The sequence below is a fragment of the Hesperophylax consimilis genome, chromosome 13 (genome assembly GCF_061612785.1).
Source record: "Hesperophylax consimilis isolate HC1 chromosome 13, BYU_Hcon_1.0, whole genome shotgun sequence".
Classification (NCBI taxonomy): Eukaryota; Metazoa; Arthropoda; class Insecta; order Trichoptera; family Limnephilidae; genus Hesperophylax; species Hesperophylax consimilis.
The window spans coordinates 11,254,470-11,272,719 of record NC_142848.1 but is presented as its reverse complement, the minus strand read 5'-3'; the positions used below and the strand labels follow the sequence as shown (position 1 = coordinate 11,272,719).

Genomic DNA, 18,250 nt, shown 5'->3' with positions numbered 1-18,250 from the left:
AAATTAATTATAAATATTTATAAAAGTACTAGGTGACTTGTACCCGGTGTTCCTCGAATTTCTCTACTTTGTATAAATATAATTATGTTTTAAATATATATAAACCTTCCGGAAGAAATTCATTAAATGATAGTGAAAATCCGTTGCGTAGTTCAGAAGAACTAAGCGCACAAACAGAGAGACGCGGATAGTGACTTTGTTTTATACTATTTATATAGATATGTACAATGACTAATAGTGCCACCCTTGTGAATATTATGTAGCGAGGTAGTGGTTCAATAAATTATTAGATATGAACTGATGGACAATATATTGATTGGACATAAATGGTAATGTGAATTTACTTTAAAATTAAATACTCACGCCATCCTGGGTCCCCATTCCACTCATGTTGTTGTCCGGTGCAATGGATGCCATCATTTTAAATTTTTATCCAACTGTCTGCAACCTTGCACTGAATTGCACCAATCCTTTTGTTTATTAATTCTTATTTTGGGTAAACTTTGCACAAACTGACATTCGTCTTGCAAAACAAGAGAGATAATGTACAATAATTCGCTGTGATTTACTTACGCTTTATAGAATGATTAAAACTGACACATGATTCAATGCTGATAATATTGAAATATCTGATAATGGATTTGATTTATTATGCGTTCTGTGTGTATTTGCGGTGAAGTTTTAATTTTTAATAAATGTTATAATGCGTAAAGTAATTTAGACAGTGCGATGAGTGAATATTTTCCTAAGTTCCATAGCGCACTTGGTAACGTTCAAGCCTAGACTGAAGAGGAAACATTTCAGGCGAAATAATCGATATTCTATGGTAGGAGGCCATTATATTATTCAAAGCGAATACCGGTATAATAGAAATGAGTCGTGGAGAAGCAAAACCCACGCTGGATAATTCTGCTGGTTTTCATACATTCAAAAGCAATTGAAAATAAATGTAATGTTTATATTTTACGCAAAATATACAAAAATAATGTATGGGAAAATCAGTATTAAATCAGGATTTTCGTAGAGTAAGAAATGAGGATTTGCAATCCTTATGCTGACGTCTACAAATTAAAAAAAAAACAGGGTTTTCCAATAAGAGATGTTATTTTGAATAGCCCGCTATTTCGGTAGATGTTACTTTTGAAGCTGTCATTTTTTGACATTTGACAAGTAGAAACTACGCCATTATTAAAAATGGAACAATACACGCTTCAACAACGCATTGAAATTATTAAAATTCTCTTGAGTGAATCAAATGCAAATCATCTTGAGTGATGAGGCCCATTTCCACCTCGGTGGCTTCGTCAACAAGCAAAATTGTCGCATCCGGGGCTCGGAAAACCCAAGAGTTATTATTGAAAAGCCTCTTTATCGTCATCGTGTGACTGTTTGGTGCGGTTTATGGTCCGGCGGAGCCATTGGACCTTACTTTTTCGAAAATGAGGCTGGAGCAACAGTTACGGTGAATGGATCGCTATCGAGAGATGATTAATGATTTTTTATGGCCAGAATTGGATGGTATTGATCTGGACAACGTTTAATTTCAACAAGATGGCGCTACATGCCACACAAGCAACGAAACCATTGATCTTTTAGGATTGAATATCAAAATAACACCTCTTATTGGAAAATCCTGTATATGTATTATTGTAAAATATATGTGACCGAATAACTCCTCAAAATGGCAATTCAACACACCTATAATAGAAAGTGCTATAAAGTTATGAAATTTTTGTTTCATTACTTTTCGTAACTTTATAGCACTTTTTATAGGTGTGTTGAATTGTCATTTTGAGGAGTTATCATGTAACCATATATAATGCAGCATGGAGTACATGTCAAGTCTATAACAGATTCCCGCAGAAATCAATACAAAAGACGATATATTTTATGCAGGCAGACCTGAATTTTTAAAACGAATCGAACCAAATAATCGAAGAGTAAGAGTTTGTTCTTCCGATTACTATCTTTGTATTTTTTAGCTTTTGTTAAAATTAAATGTAGATTATCTCAACGCCACGCAGTTTCAGTTTAGTTTTTGAATTAGGTCAACAATCAACTTTAAAAATAGGTTTGGTTTTCACATTTTGTGACTGTTTAGTATATTCCACAAAGTGGAGTAGGTAGTAGGTACCTACTGTTTTGAATTACCAGGTAGTATTTCCATAGAATAAAGAAGAAAACTAGAAGTGCCTTGAAAACTTAAATGTGCTAATGACTTACTGACGTGTCTTTTGGATCTAAATCATTTAGCACGCGGTCTGTCTCTCTTACACTTGCCTGAAATTGAATATCGCCATCCCATTTGAATTTCGTAATCATGGTTAAACACAATTTTAATAGAAATATAGGCCAAATTTGGCTTATATTTGGATCACGAGGCACATCCACAAGGCATTTCTTGTATTATTTTGTATTCTACGGGTATTTCCAATATTCTTTGCTACTTTCTATATTGATTTTTGTTTACTCCATCTCCATGGTGAAATATAGTTTATTATTCTGCCCTTTCTTACCTGCCGGTCTTGAAATCGTGTAGCAAAACCAAGGGCAGAAAGTTCAGAACTGAAAGAGCCCCTTTGACATACTTTGGATGTGATGACCCCACAAATGTCTCAACTGCCCTAGAAACCTAGAGAGTAGCGGAAGTACAATTAATAAATGATATTATTTTCTTGGTTCTGCCATGCTACGGAACACAATGATCGAGTTGAAAGAACACCTGGTTCTACTTGTCTGGCCATTGCACATAGCTAAAGCCCTTTCAGATTACCTACGTTTAGATTTTGAAAGGAGTACCCGTAACTTCCACCTTATAGGGCTAAAGGAGGAATTTGAATCATTATTTTGCACCCCTCTAAAGATATCTACACACCCTTCAAATTTATATTGCAACCAGCGTAATATTTGAATCGAGGAGTTGAAATCTGGAGATAGTCACCAAAACTGTTTGGAACGCATTGAATACAAAAAGAATATACCTTTTATGCTAAATATCAAAATAATTATTTATACATTATTCTTTTGGTAATTAATTGGAGAAAATATTAATATTGAATTTATTTTCAATTTACTTCTTTTATCAAAATTTTATTCTTGTGTCAAAACCAGCAGAATTTTCCAGAGCTGGTTATGCATCTCCACAACTAATTTATATTTTACCGGTATTCGCATTGCGTAGGTAATAAACATTGGAAATACATTACATGTAGATTCGAATGGAAACCGACGTTTCCAATGACATGTTACAATTTTGTTCTAACCCCTTTAGCACGTGCTCAGTCTCTCTTACACACTTACACTTGGCAGATATCGTATATCGCCATCCATTTGATCTAAATTAAAATCTTAAAATGATGATGAAATACAGCTCTGTGTTCGACATTTATTGGAGAACACCAAGAGAACTTTGAGTTGTTTCAATATTTCAATCATGACGCGTTTCAAACGTCCCCAGTCCACCCTACAAGAACTGCACACACACTGTTACAAATATTGTGCGTGTGAACCCGAGCTTAAATCATTCACGCCTGCTTTGATCACCCTATGAAAAACAGAACCTATCAATTAGTTATACTCAGGGGGTATAACTCCGATCGAAAACTGGAACCAAAGTATTGTGATGTCATATGATTGCCTAACTATATCCACCAATGAAAAACTCTGAAAGTCTATGCAATAAATTTTCAGAGTTTTTCATTGGTGTATAGTATAATAAGTAGGCACCGAATGAAAAAAAATTCTGTCTATATATTGGCATATCTATGGTTTTTTGATTCCAATTTGTTTCATACAAAAAGCCAGAAGATATCAATCTAGTGAGTGGTTTATTTATGGACATACTTATACTCAATAAAGAATGAATTGGCTTAGGAGAATCTGATATTATTAATACTCCAGCGTCTGGACGGTGTAGGCCCTCTGATTGGTCAAATTTAAATTGTCTGTTTCGGTTAAATTCCGCTAACTTGAAAAGACACGATTTGAAAATTAAGACACGATGCTCATATAATTTTTTGATAATATCGAAGAGAATATGTTTTAGAAAGTTGACAATCCATTGGATTCATTACATTACAGTAAAAATTGTCCACAATTACGTATTAAAATTTGACGTTTATCATTATTCACGCGAAAGACAGATTGTTCAGTGTTGCCAGCGTATATGGATTTCCAATCAATGTAAAAAACTTTTATAGCCAGTTAGTGTCAAGCAATGTACAATGTCAGTGTGATTATTTAATGTGAGATATATTATAATTATAAATAATAAATATAATATATAATTATAAATCCACCATTATAAATTAAATAAAAAATAACCAGTTCCACTCGATACTTATACGTAATTAATTATTTTTTGATATTACAACACCGACCCCATTCGCTGTCATCAGCTGTCATGTTTATATGTGATAATTACAGAATTATTATTGACGTGATAACCGTAGATATTTCTTTTAAAAACTATCGCTGTGAATCGCTAAAAAGAAATATTTTATTTTCAGATTATTATTTCAATTTAATTACTATGGCTAAAAGGTATGTGGGCAATATTTTACCAGAATTGGTCAAATTTCGGAATGTTCGAATGAGAGGGAAATTTACCAAGCGATTGAAGTGCCATATACCACAAATTTTAGCTTATCCTCCAGCACTTAACGAATGATTGACAGGAGATTGTAGTCAATCTAAAAACTTTAGGAATTTTGTTTGTCAATACAAATGCTACTAGATGTATACAGTGCTAATAGATTTGCCTCATTTGGAGCGCAAATAGCTAATATCCCAGGTAATGGTCCATATTGTTTAAAAAAATTTGGTTAGGTTTATCATCTGACTTCCAGAAGTATACAAGTTGCAGGTAAAATACCTTCCTATGCTCAGCTTTATCTATATGATCCTGATGAGGCTGTTAGAGTGCGTATGAGTCATCCATGTTATGCCGATTGCTATAAAAATATAATGCAAATAATTGATGATTGAACTAAAAGAAGCTGTCGAGGAAGAAGAAATACGCATTGCGGCTGAGGGTGGGCAGGTGAGAGATATACGTCTATTATTTACACGTTCATCAGAGGTACAATGCTCCAACCAGTTCTCACGATATCGCCATGGTTTACGTAGCAGACAGACGGGAATTTGTCATCGGGTATAGATATCGCTGTTTAACCTAAAAATGTTGAAGGACCTCAAAGGATGGCAACTTTATCAAAGCATTTAGATCCCATGGTTTTCCCACTACTATTTCCATCAGGTGAATGTGGTTGGACTCCAGGCTTTCAGCATCATGCTGATTTCTGTACTGCTCAATGTCATACTGTAACTGCTATGTAGTTTTATGCAAGTAAATTAGCAGTGCGAAGAAACATATTTAATCCAATCCATTATGCGGGTAAACTTTTTCAACAGTATTTAATTCATGGCACTTACATTATTTACCAATCTGGTCGCCTAGATTACATTAGGAAAAACCAACGACACCTCAGAGTGGAATGCTATCAAGGTTTGCAAAACCATGTAAGAAATTTAGCCACCGATAGAGGAGTATGTGCAGGTAATACAGTCATTCTTCCATCTTCATTTACTGGTGGACCACGCCATGTGAATAAACTTTATCAAGTTTCAATGGCAATGGTACGTAAATTTGGTCGTCCTGTCGTCGTCATAACTTTTACATGCAATCCCTTTGGACAAGTATCTGATTTTAATGTAATTTCTGAAAACACTTTAGGTGAATTGATGGCTGCCAAACTCAATGACGTACAACTTCAAGCATATAATTCTATTTTGAATAAGTTTTTTCACATGAAAATGATGACAATGAATGTTTCTTCATTGATGGCCCAGGCGAAACAGGGAAAACATACCTTTACTAAACTTTAATTCACACTCTAAGACGAAAAGGTAAAAGAGTTTTATCATACTGCTTTTAATTTACCCATCAATTTACAGGACAATACAACATGTAAGGTCACATCAAAGAATCGGAAAATTATAACGGAAGCAGATATTATAATATGGGATGAAGCACCAGGTGTAGCTTTAGAAGTTATTGAGCGTACTATACGTGATATCATGGGAAGTGATTCTGTCTTTGGTAACAAAGTTATTGTTTTGGGCGGAGACTTTCGTCAGATCCTTCCAGTGTGTCGACATACTTCACGAGGACAATTAATTGCCGCTTGCATAAAAAGCAGCATACTTTGGTACCATTTGAAAACTTTTCAATTAAAAACAAATGTCAGAGCTTTAGAAAGTGAAAATATATTTTCTAAATGGCTTTTGGACTTGGAAGATGGCAAACTTCCTTCGGTAGAAGGAACATTAGAATCATCTGTGCTTATTCCCAATGTAAATATTTGTCAAGATATTATTCACTATATATACAGTGAGACACATACAACTCCTGATGCCTTAGTGATGAGTCAACGTACCATATTGTGCCCTAAAAATAGTCATTTTTATGCTATCAATGAGGATGTACTTCAACGGAAAGCGCCCCTGAGGTGATATCTCACAAAAGCGGTGCTATAAAAATTTCAGCTGTAACTTAATTCAAGCCAAAATCATTACGGGGAACAGAAAAGGTACAGTACATTTCATTCCTAGAATTTAAAACACTTTTTCGGATGTTACAATTAGTCAAATTAGCTTATGCAATGACCATCAATAAATCTCAAGGACAAACTTTTGAACGGGGTGGACTGTTACTTCCTGAACCAGTATTTTCTTATGGACAGTTTGAGCGCAGTCATCGTTATTTATACAAATTCTGACTGATTGGTATACGGATAATATTGTTTATAAAGAGATTTTTTCCTAATGAAAGTGTATAATATTATGTTGTAGATTGTAAAAAATAAAAGTATAATAAAATGTACTTGCTTAAAAAGTTTTGTTTTTTGACTCAATTTATCCCACCTGTAAGGTTTTCAGCCTAAGAATTAAGAGAGTTTTGGTGTATTTACTTTGACAATCGTTAGGTAAGAGCGTAATATTATTTCACCCAAATATGTAGATTTTTAGGACATATCCCAATAAAATAATTCTTAATATATTTTAAAAAAATGTAATTACTTTGACAGTCTTTTGGTAAGAGTATATTATTTTACCAAAGTTATATGTAATATTGTAATATGTTGATATTTTTTTTTATTTTCAAATTACATATAAATATTTTGCAATTTAAGTTTCGATTTAAAAATTAAATCATTTCGGTGGTATGGAAGAGGAAACATTTTTCTCATTGACGAGATTTATTTTGGGGTGAGGGGTGTTTAATGGTTCAGAATGTCTTTCTATTATATATCTACCCATTGATCTAATATCTACCTATTAAATGTAACTGTTAGTATCACTCAAACTGGGCGAAGCCCAACGAAGTGCCGCCCGCAGGGCCTAGCAGCAAAAACCCGCGGAGCGGGTTTTTAACTGCTAGTCGATTTTAATGTCGTCAATAACCATACACCAAACCAGTGATAGATTTTCAGAACAATTTCGAATATTTTGTAGGTATATTTATTATATTACCGTGGTTGGCATGTGATGTAAATTTGGGATAAATCAGATTACTTTATTATTAATTTTATGAATATCCGATTCCATCCGTGAATCACCTAAAGTAGCATTGCAAACTGCAATGAGCATTTGTTTTGCTTTCTAATGCAATATTCTAGTTTGTTGATCGAAGTAGTTCCAATAATAATATTTATTTCCTATCAATGTAAAATGAATAAGGTGATGGTGCTGTAATGTCTAAAATATTAATTTGATTAATCAAAAAATAAATCAAATTCACTAAGCTAGCTGGCAGACCATTGCTTTTTCGTGACAGCCGTTGCGCCGATCAAATCCACTATATTTATGATTGTCATAAAAATCCATGAGCTCTACAAATTAAAGAAACAAACAATAAGTTACATATTTAAGACATATATATTATTATTATTTTCCAATTTTTTAAATAATGGATGCTGTAATTTTTCTTTGAATATTTACTAAAAAATGTGGAACATTGAAAGCCGACATTTATTCAAGAGTCAAACCATTTCAAGAAAACATTTTGTTCACAAGCTTACTATTTCAGACAACAGATGCTTCTTGTAAAAATCTGTATAAAATCAATACAAAATTCCTATCAACAGGTGGCAGTACTGTCAATATTACTATCGATCGTTCCAGCTACTTGACAGATAGGAGGCTGGGTTGAGAATTTATTCCGGTTGTAATAGTGGTTAACTGACAGTGAAATCTTAGCACCGCAAAAGCGAAAGTGTACAGTTCTGTAACAAGGCCAGGCGTTACTCAACTTATTTCGCCGGTTTCATTCAATTTCGATCAGTATTTGTTTTGTGATAATGTCTGTTGGTCGTGTCTTGGTTTACGGTGGTCGCGGAGCCCTGGGGGCGGCTTGTGTCTCTCACTTTAAGGCGAATAACTGGTGGGTGGCCAGCGTGGACCTGCAGGCTAACGAGTCTGCCGATACCAACATCACTGTCAACCCTGATGCAGCGTGGGTACAACAAGAGCAACAGGTGTTAGAAGCTGTTGCCGGAGCCCTCGGAGGAGAAAAACTGAATGCTGTCATCTGCGTGGCTGGCGGTTGGGCCGGTGGCAACGCTGAAAAAGAGCTGAGCAAAGCGGCAGACCTTATGTGGAGGCAGTCTGTGTGGAGTTCAACAATCTCGGCTACCGTGGCAGCTAAACATTTGGCCCCCGGAGGTTTCGTCGCTCTGACTGGAGCTAACGCCGCTCTTGAAGGCACCCCTTCCATGATTGGATACGGAATGGCTAAGGCCGCCGTGCACCAGCTTACCAAGTCCCTGGGCTCCGAGGGATCCGGTCTGCCCAGTGACTCGCTCACCATAGCCATCTTGCCGGTCACCCTGGACACTCCTATGAACAGGAAGTGGATGCCCAAAGCTGACTTCGGAACCTGGACTCCATTGACTTTCATAGCTGAACTCTTCATGAAGTGGACCAAGGGAGAGGTGAGGCCTAAAAATGGAAGCCTCGTTTCCGTCGTCACCAAAGACAGTGTCACAGAATTGACCTTTCAATAAATTTGATTAAGTTTGCGTAGGAATGTACAACAGATTAAAAATCAAATGCTTACTCGATGTTACCAACGATAATTTGTAGACAATAATATGTCTTAGAAAACATGACCAATTTATTTTAAGAATACAATGTTATACTCATCCGGCGTTGAATTGTTCCTAAATTAAGAAATCATTAAAAATGAATCTCTATAGCTCAATAATGTAATATGTGTGTGTATGTAATATCTATTATATAAATATATTAATAATTGTTTGTTCATAATACATCTTTTTTCATTATTTAATCTAGTAGGTAATTAAAAAAGAGTCTTACATAGGTATTTATTTATACAAGTATTATCACAAGGTCAACTATTTAACCCAGTTATCAGGGTCAAATTGAATGCTCTGATTGGTACAATTTAAAAAAACTTATTGGTCGAACACAATTATGAAAATGTAATCTTGAAAAATGTGCTTTGTCTATTACGTTTAACTTTATTCAATATATTAATAATGTATTTTGTTCACAACAGGTCTGTTGTATCCTACAAGCCTTTTCAGATAGAGGCAAGTTATATTGTATTTGAGATTGTATTTGAGATTGTATAACACACACATTTTAGTAAAAGTAAAAGTTGATCTAGTTCTAATCTTGTATTTTGGTAGTATTGATTGAGTGAAAGGTAATTTTACCTAATGAAATCTATGAAAGTTCATTGACTTCAACGATATAATAGATTCAATGGACGGCAATATTTGCAAATAAAGGGTGTAGAAATGTACCTTCATACTTACTTTTCAAAAAGCTATTTCAATTGATGTTAATTCTGAAAAATCAATCTAATATTTTTGTGAAAGCAGGAAAATTCTTTATATGCCGAAGTTATGTTTCGAGTAAGCAAGAAACAAGTAAGTATTCAATAAAATAAATGGTACTAGGTGTTGCACAGGTAGGTACTTTTTGTGGGTTTTTCTCAATAAAACAAATATATTGAATAAGGAAAAACAAGGCTGTGAACTGTAAAGAAAGTAAAAATTACATAAAGTAGTTTTTTATATCTGACCGCAGTTGTATTTCTCTAATCTTTTTTCTGAGTATATACTGAATCACCTATAAAAAGTAATTTTGTTGAATTTTAACTGCCTTAAAATAAGGAAAAAGCATATGTAAACACAAAGCTATTTCTTAAAAAAGTAATGGGTATTACCCATTATTTTACAAACATCTTCCAACTACTGAAATGAAATAACTTATTCAGTTTCAGAAGAATTTTATTGATTTATATTTGTAATGCTTTTTATTGCTTCATCTCTAAATAGAATAAAAGAAAGTCGCTATCCTCGTATGTCTGTTTGTGCGTTTATATTGTATTATCATTTAGAGAATTTCTTCCGGAAGGTTCCGGAAGAAAGTAAAGAAAAAGTGTCCGAGCAACGCCGGGGAGACGTCAGGTAGTTTCATATAAAAATATAAATAAGCCGTTTCGATTTTTGTAATAATTAATGTTGTAATGATTAAAATATAAAAAAAATTATGTGGCCCATGAGGGGATCGAACCCGCGACCTTCGCGTTATTAGCACGACGCTCTAACCAACTGAGCTAATGGGCCGATGTAGAGAGTTGTGAAAATAAAGTATTTAAAAAATGCACAATGGAAATATTGCTATTTTAGCGAAGGAAATAGAATTTTGATGTAATTACTGCAATAATTTACTTTGTGCCTTACAACTTATGGACAGCGAAAAAGCAATTTATCCAAACATTACATTGGCTCTTTTGTCGTTTTTGTTATTATTATTACGCCACCTTTCCCATTATCTTTGGCTAACATTTTAAAACCGCTTTTTGTTTGGAGTAATTCCACTAGAGGGCAGTAGGTCTAAAAACATAGCGGTCAATTTCTAAATTTATAATAATTATTGTGATTACACAAATTTTGTGGTTTACAGGTTAGCAGACGGTTAGCAGGTTGTGCCATCGATGTACATGTTGATATTTTTAAAGTATTATTTAAATATTTCGTTTACTAAATTAACTTCCTGTTTTTATAATTTTCAATTTTCGCTACAATCAATAATAACCAGCAGACGTCTAGGCAGGTAATCATCACTGTAATCAATAATATCAAGCAGACGCCTTGGTAGGTAATCATCACTGTAATCAATAATAACCAGCAGACGCCTAGGTAGATAGGTTTGTGTTTTCGCGTAGTGCCGTTTCTATGAAATATAATCTCAAGGGCGACGTTTGAGGCATTATCAATACTTTGGCGCCTTGGCAATTCGGCGCCCGGAGCGGACTGCTCCAATCGCGCCCACATAGGGCCCGCTCTGCTCTCAATCCATTCTCCATAAATACTTACCTACTAAACATTGCCTACCTTCTTTCAATTATGAGACCTATCATTCTGATGAGGCCAAAATAATACGAATTAAATCTAGTAGTTCTATGAACAGTTGACAACACGTCCAAAATAATAAGTTTATAATTATTTTCTCTTATTTTAAATCCTAACCTAATTTTTTTCTGAAATTATAAGATTTGTAAGTAGGAACTTAAATACCAACATATTAACAGAAAGACGAAATACCACAAATGTCAACACATTAAAAGTTCAATAAAAGAATATAATTATACCTGGAATAATAGTTTGGAGAAAGGAAACTCAGTAAAAGAAAATGGTAAGTAAAGAAAAAAACAAAAATAGTGTAATAAAGCTCACTTATATTTAAAAAAAATAATACTAAATAGACGGAAAATTACGATAGTCTTGTCGTCAGTTTGTGAAGATTTTTCCGAATTTTTTATTGGTGGGATATGTTTACCAAAACAGTTACAAATAACCGCTTTTTTTTAACTGTTACAGTTCTTGGTAACAGTTTATTTGGAATTGGGAACAGTTTTTTTTACTCTTTCAGTTCTTGGGAACTGATACAGTTCTTATTTGACAGTAGTTGTCATTCTGCATCAGTTATTCCGCGACTGTCTTTTATTCAATGCTTGTAGATCTTTTTGAAGTTTCCTTGAGGATCATACTTCTTGGAGAGCTTTTCCCAGTCCCTGGGCCGGCGAGAGGTCAGGTGTCTGGTGACCTTGTCCGTAGCGGCCTTCTGCTTAGAGTTGCACTTGTTGCAGCCGTTGGCGAGGGCATCCGGAAGGATTTCTAGAAAAAGTACCAATTTAAAATATATATTATCGGTATACGTTTATGTAATTCCGCGCTAGAGTTACCGAGAGCCAGAATACTGTGGGAACCAGAGCGACATTGAGATATTTTTCGATAAATATCCAGAAACTCTCTTCGCACAAATTATAAAAAACACCTCGTATCAGTTTTACAGTGAGGAATAACTATTTCAATCACAGAAAAAGATCAATACTGCATTCAAATACCTAGCTATTTCTATTATTAATATAAGGATAATTTTACGTATTTTGTTCATGCCATGCTTGTGGCGTGGTTTTATGCTTATTTTTCTTCTCTTTTAGCTAAACTTAAACATAGAACCTACTTCACAAAGTAGATACTTCAGTTCATAGTATGAGTTCGAAGTATGCGTATCAAGATTGACGAGCGTAACTGGATATTTACCGAATTTTCCACTTTAGAACCGGGTGCAAGTAATATAAACAATTAGAACTACATGATAATAATCAATTTGCTAAAAAAAATTATATTGAAAAATATTTTTTTTCATTTTGGGGTATGATTTCTATTCAATATTCTAAAATTTTCGACGGTAGCAACTTTTTGTTACATTTAATGAGCTTTTTAAAGATTCGAACTCTCTATATTGTGATTACGGTAAAGCATATAAAATACTTAGAACCCTGTTATAAATTTTGTTACAGATAGAATATAATCATATTTTATACAAGGATAGGGGAGAATGTTCTCTATGTATCAACGCGCATTACCGTAACCACTAACCACATATGTACATATATTTATTTTGTAGAAGATCTGTCAATTCGCTACATCTGACTATGGGTGCTATGTATATGGTTACAACGACAAGAATTTATTTTTTGCTGATCGTATGGCCTAATTGATTTCCAGTTCACATATCGGCTGAGCCAGGAATCGCAGTCAGCCTGACTGGCATGCTTAGTGACTGCTAACCGCTGGACAATGTATGTTACATCACTGCTTGGCTGGTCACAGCCACGGTTGGCCTATTGGGGTCAAAGCAACGTGCTTGAGGTGGCGTTTGGTGTCTCAAAGACCATGTTTCGATTTCCTCGTTTTCTCAGAAAACTACTCATTGCTCGATTTTTACGTAAGCGGTCAAGAAATAAATGCGAACTGCAAATATTATTGATATAAAAATATGTCAACATAATTAACGTTTATTGAGATTCAAAGTGACTTGAATCTTTCAAAAATAAATAGCGTTCGAAATTTGATCAAACGAAATGGAAGATTGATAACCATAGAATAAATGACAACACTGGAAGTGCCTTCAATACAACTTTGAATGAAGATAAATAATGTTTCATTTAGCTCAATAACCCAGTCTCACTTTCTCGCCTGATATTGTAGATCTCGATCCCATTTGAATTTAGTAAAATCAGTTACTAATGATAGCGTCTGAGAATTTAAGACTAATTGAACCACGAAGTTGACAACGCAAGTTTAACTAGCAGTTGGTCGTAATACTGAAATTATTAAGGCTTTTACGAGTTTTCATAGTCCACGAACACAATTTTATTTAAGAATTATGTTTCTGCATCAATTTTTAACTTTTCACAAGCTTTCCCATCTGTATCGCAATCTATACATATAAAAATGAATGTTTCTTTGTTTTTAGACTCAAAAACTACTAGACCAATTTCGATAAAAATTCAAAGTTGGTTCAGGAGTAACAATTCGAATAATAAAAACATGTTGAAAAGGTAGACTTTTTAAAATCGCTTAGAAGAAATATTCCATTTATTATTGAATTGTTTTTTTAACTAAAATAATAATTATTATTGTGTACCCACGTCAAATTAAAAATACAAATTTCGGTTGTGTGTGCTTCCCCGTAAAATCAAGTTTGAGTTGATTTTTCAAAATTTCACAATTGAACTCCGATTCAATTCCTTCCCCGTAAAATCAAGTTCATTGAACTCAAATTTGCTTTGAATTTGAGTTGATTTTTCAAAATCTCACAATTGAACTCCGATTCAATTAACTTAACTTGACAGAAAACTGAATGTGAGAACGATTTAGGACGGGTTGTTTTGGAGAATTTGAACAATTATTCAAATTTCAACGTTAATTTACGAGTTCTGTGAAAGATATTTTCTAGTTCTGTTATTATTTCAGTTCTGTCAAGCAACTAGCCTATAATGATATAATATCAGAACTTGAATAGGACTTTCACAGAACTCGCAAATTAACGTTGAAATTTGATGAATTGTTCAAATTTTCCGAAACAACTGGTCCTTAGACAAGCAAAAAAGTAGGTAAGTACATAAATAATTTTTTAATCATTGATTCTATATTTAAAACGTGTATTTCTTTAGGTAAAATTTTTGACAGATGATTTCGTAATTTTTCAATTTTACTAACGGTGTTCATTCGTAAGGTAAATTTCTGATCGCCTCTAAAATTGAAATTGGTGGATTTTGAAACGCAATGGATCCTGGTGCAAATATTTTTTTTATTAGGACGTTCAGTTTCACAAATCCTACAATTATAATATCCCGTGATTTTTCACCAGTCTGTGCTAGTATAACCAATAATTAATTATTTTTAAGTTCCTAAACTATTAACTACTTTAAGTTTCTTATATGATAAGTAACTTCTAAACTTTGTTGCAATGTTATTATTTGTGACCGGTTGACATTGCTTCCGACAAAACCCCTATTTAGATGACTGACACAGGAAATATAATGGAGGTGTTTACTTTTGAGTTCCCTTCCTTCGGCGGTGCAGGGTCCCTCGTCCAACATGCACTTGATGTAGTTGTTGAGGATTCTGTCACTGCTGAGGATGTGATCCACATCTATGTTGTCATATTTGGTTGTGTACTTGTTCTGGGGCAGGGCGGCCGCGAGGGCACAGCCCATCAGGCAAAGGAACACGACGAGACGCATCGCAGGAAACACCTGGAATCAATGGCAAGAGACATGTTACAACATTATTAAGGAAATTATTAAAAAATAAATTGAACTAATACTTAAAAATCAGTTCCAATTTAGAAAATGTCTATTAAATTTTTTTTATTTGCTAAATATTGCAAAATAATTTTTTACAGTAGCTTCTCACAGAAAGTCCTGAGGAAAATAATTTCCCGCAGAGCCATCTTTTGGGATGCTGTGTGGAGGTAAATATGTACCAAAGGTTACATATAAGTTTCCGGCTTGAACTACTCGTTTCTAGACACCGTGCTAATATTATATTGTTTGAAACCAGTTGGTATTTTATATATTTTTAAATACCTAAATCTATTTGAATTTCACTTTCGTTTTCGGTAATGACTGAATGCAAATCTTGGAAGCGAAAAATTAATGCCACTTTCCGACATTCGATCGAGCTGAAACTCGGCAGATTGACTCGTCGTCGATGACAATGCATTCTATTCATTACGTACACAAAACGCGGACATATACGCATTTCTCTGAAATTGGATATCATTACAGCAGTTGATATACAGAATAAATGTCAATCCGATCGTCATTTGGCGAGGTAAGTAGAGTAGTCGAATCCAGTTCCTGGGTAGGAAGGTTCAATTCTCAGTAAAACCGATTTTAATATAATTTTTTTAAAGTTTTAAAAGACTTTTAAAATATGAATATAAGTATTATACAAAAAACTTCGTTTTTTACGAATTGATTTTTTCATGTGCTCAGTAAGAGGTGAACAGATCGTAAAGTGATTGCTCCCTGTGAAAGTTTATAAATATTTTAAACGTATTAGGTTTTGTAAAGCTGTAAAAAACAAAAATCAAACCACTAAATGCTTTTCCTTTTCCCAAGAAAATGAATTCAGCCATCGGAAATTTACGAAATTACCACGAAACAAAACAAACACATGAAACGAGCCATGACAATTATAACAAACGGTGAGGTAACATTACTGCATTTCCTGAAGCAAACAAAACAATTACTTTCAATTTCTATTGTTTCACTTACGATTATTGTGGTGAGTGAAGAAAGTGAATCTTGCAGGGCTCAGTGCACTACGAAGGCGAAGAAGTGTTCGATAGAGCCTGAGGTGTTGGGTAGGGCCACGAGGTGTTAGATAAGGCCTTGTGGTGCTGGGTAGAGCCCGGTCGTGTTCGGCAATAGCAGCAGACACAGACTGACCCGGCTCCGCGGGGAGTTCCCGTTATATATGGCCTCATCATCATAGTGCTATGTGACAAAACTGAGCACTAGGCAGTCTAGGTAGGCACTTTGCGGGACGTGATGGCGCATAAACAGGCAGGTATACGGGGGCTGGACTAGGGAAATTAATTGAAATTGTACCTTTACATCAGGTGTCTCTAAATATGTACATTTATCATTATCCGAATATTAATAATGTAAAAACATATATCAAAGTTAAATATTATTTTTTAGTAACAGAGTGTTAACAAATAATACACATTGATAAAAGTAAGATCATCAGTAAGTACAGCAGACAGAGGGTTAAAATTAAGAATATTACAACGTAATAACCAATTATGTATACCAACCGTTTAATAACGTTGTACAACAGAAGATATCGCAAAGTTTTGCGAAATGGCTGCGACTAAACAAATTAAACCTCAATGTTAAAAAAACCCATTACCTTACCATCGGAAAAAAGATAACACGGGCTTGAAGATCATTCTTGGAAATGAATAGCTCAAAAATGTACAAGTAACGAAATATTTGGGGTTACTCATAGACTCTAACCTGTTGTGGAACTCACATGTTGAGTATGTAAACTCCGAAATTTCCCCGATAACCGGTGTACTCTATCGACTTCAAGGTGTGCTCCCCACATCTTTACTGTGTGCCACATATTATGCTATGATCCACTTCCACCTAAGTTATTTAGTTAGTATCTGGGGCACCATCGCAAAAAACAAACATGCAAAATACAAGTTATCCAAAATAGAGCCGCAAGGAATATATATAATCTACCATGGGATACACATACCAAATATATATACTCACAGACACGAATACTTCATTTTACGATTCTACCAAAATATAACATCAAAACTGCCACTTTACGAATAATTCAACACTCCTCACACACCAACGCTAAACCAGTCTTTAATTGCGACATACACCAGCACAAAAAATCAAATATGCTTATCGTCAACTACTCATACGACAAAATTTGGAAGTAACTCCTTATAATATAACTCCCTAAAAGCTTCAACTTTCTATTATTCTATTTATTTTATCATTTTATTCTATTTTATTTTCAATTTATTCTGTTTTCTTTTCTTTGTTTTTCTGTTCTATCTTTTTTGTTTATGATTATATATTTTTTTGTATCTCTATATGGAATGTGTGGGACTGCACTAACCTCCCCATATACCGGAATAAACACTTTTATTATTATTATTATTACTATAGCATTACCTTTAACCAAAAACTTCTAAAGGTTATTTCTTCAACAGTTTTATTAATCAGTGATACAATCTTTCTTTGGTACATTCTAAGTTCTATGTTTATTTTTTAATGTGTTTATTTAATATTTTCCATTTAACTGTGTTAAGTATAATATGATTTGAGATGTTCACGGCCAAAAGTATTGTACTGATTTGTTTTTGGGGTTTTATGCCGTGTTTCTCTACCTCCTTTTTTAGCTTTAAGTCTTTCTTTCTCCTTAATAAAATTTTCGTCCTAGTTGCGCCATTCTTTGCCCAGCTAGTAGCCAATTCCTCCAGAACCTTCCTCCCCAGATTGTCATCAACAACGAGTCTATTTGCCGAGAAGTGGGTTAATTTCCCCTTCTAAGATTCTACTTCATTCATTCATTCAATCAAGAAGATAAAATCAAAATGAAATAGAAATGTATTTAAAAAAAAAACAGTTATATAGTGGTTACAGAATCGCGCGTTAAAATATACAGAATTCAAAGATCCAGAAAAATATCCCGGAAATATAATTCTAAATATTGGAAATAATTGTGTTTAACTATGTGACAAATCATTGTTGATTTGACCCTGTAACTTAATGCTGGTCTCTGTCAAAACGCTGACCCGGCGCGCATGCATTTTACGATTATAA

The 18,250-nt window shown here is 34.1% G+C and overlaps 2 protein-coding genes and 1 non-coding gene across 3 annotated transcripts; 1 reads left to right on the top strand and 2 right to left on the bottom strand.

The window, feature by feature from the left end:
- The first annotated feature begins 8,161 nt into the window (after window positions 1-8,161).
- Window positions 8,162-9,308, top strand: Dhpr (dihydropteridine reductase). The gene has a single exon (XM_089638481.1). The coding sequence runs from the start codon at window positions 8,361-8,363 to the stop codon at window positions 9,063-9,065; it is 705 nt and encodes a 234-aa protein (XP_089494607.1). The 5' UTR covers window positions 8,162-8,360; the 3' UTR covers window positions 9,066-9,308.
- Window positions 9,309-10,584: 1,276 nt separating this feature from the next.
- On the bottom strand, window positions 10,585-10,658 carry TRNAI-AAU (transfer RNA isoleucine (anticodon AAU)). Its single transcript has one exon. It is a non-coding gene; the product is annotated as a tRNA-Ile (tRNA).
- Window positions 10,659-11,824: 1,166 nt separating this feature from the next.
- On the bottom strand, window positions 11,825-16,325 carry LOC149418419 (ejaculatory bulb-specific protein 3-like). Its single transcript, XM_089638752.1, has 3 exons — window positions 16,172-16,325; window positions 14,944-15,145; window positions 11,825-12,212 (listed from the first exon to the last, which is right to left on the bottom strand). The coding sequence occupies exons 2-3, from the start codon at window positions 15,131-15,133 to the stop codon at window positions 12,043-12,045; spliced, it is 360 nt and encodes a 119-aa protein (XP_089494878.1). The 5' UTR covers window positions 15,134-15,145; window positions 16,172-16,325; the 3' UTR covers window positions 11,825-12,042.
- Window positions 16,326-18,250: the final 1,925 nt, after the last annotated feature.

Bases quoted from the DNA above. Each gene is read 5' to 3' on its own strand.
- Dhpr (XM_089638481.1), top strand. From the start codon at position 8,361: ATGTCTGTTGGTCGTGTCTTGGTTTACGGTGGTCGCGGAGCCCTGGGG.
- LOC149418419 (XM_089638752.1), bottom strand. From the start codon at position 15,133: ATGCGTCTCGTCGTGTTCCTTTGCCTGATGGGCTGTGCCCTCGCGGCC. The intron at 12,213-14,943 runs GTAAACACCTCC...TACTTTTTCTAG, and splicing joins CGAAGGAAGGGAACTCAAAA to AAATCCTTCCGGATGCCCTC.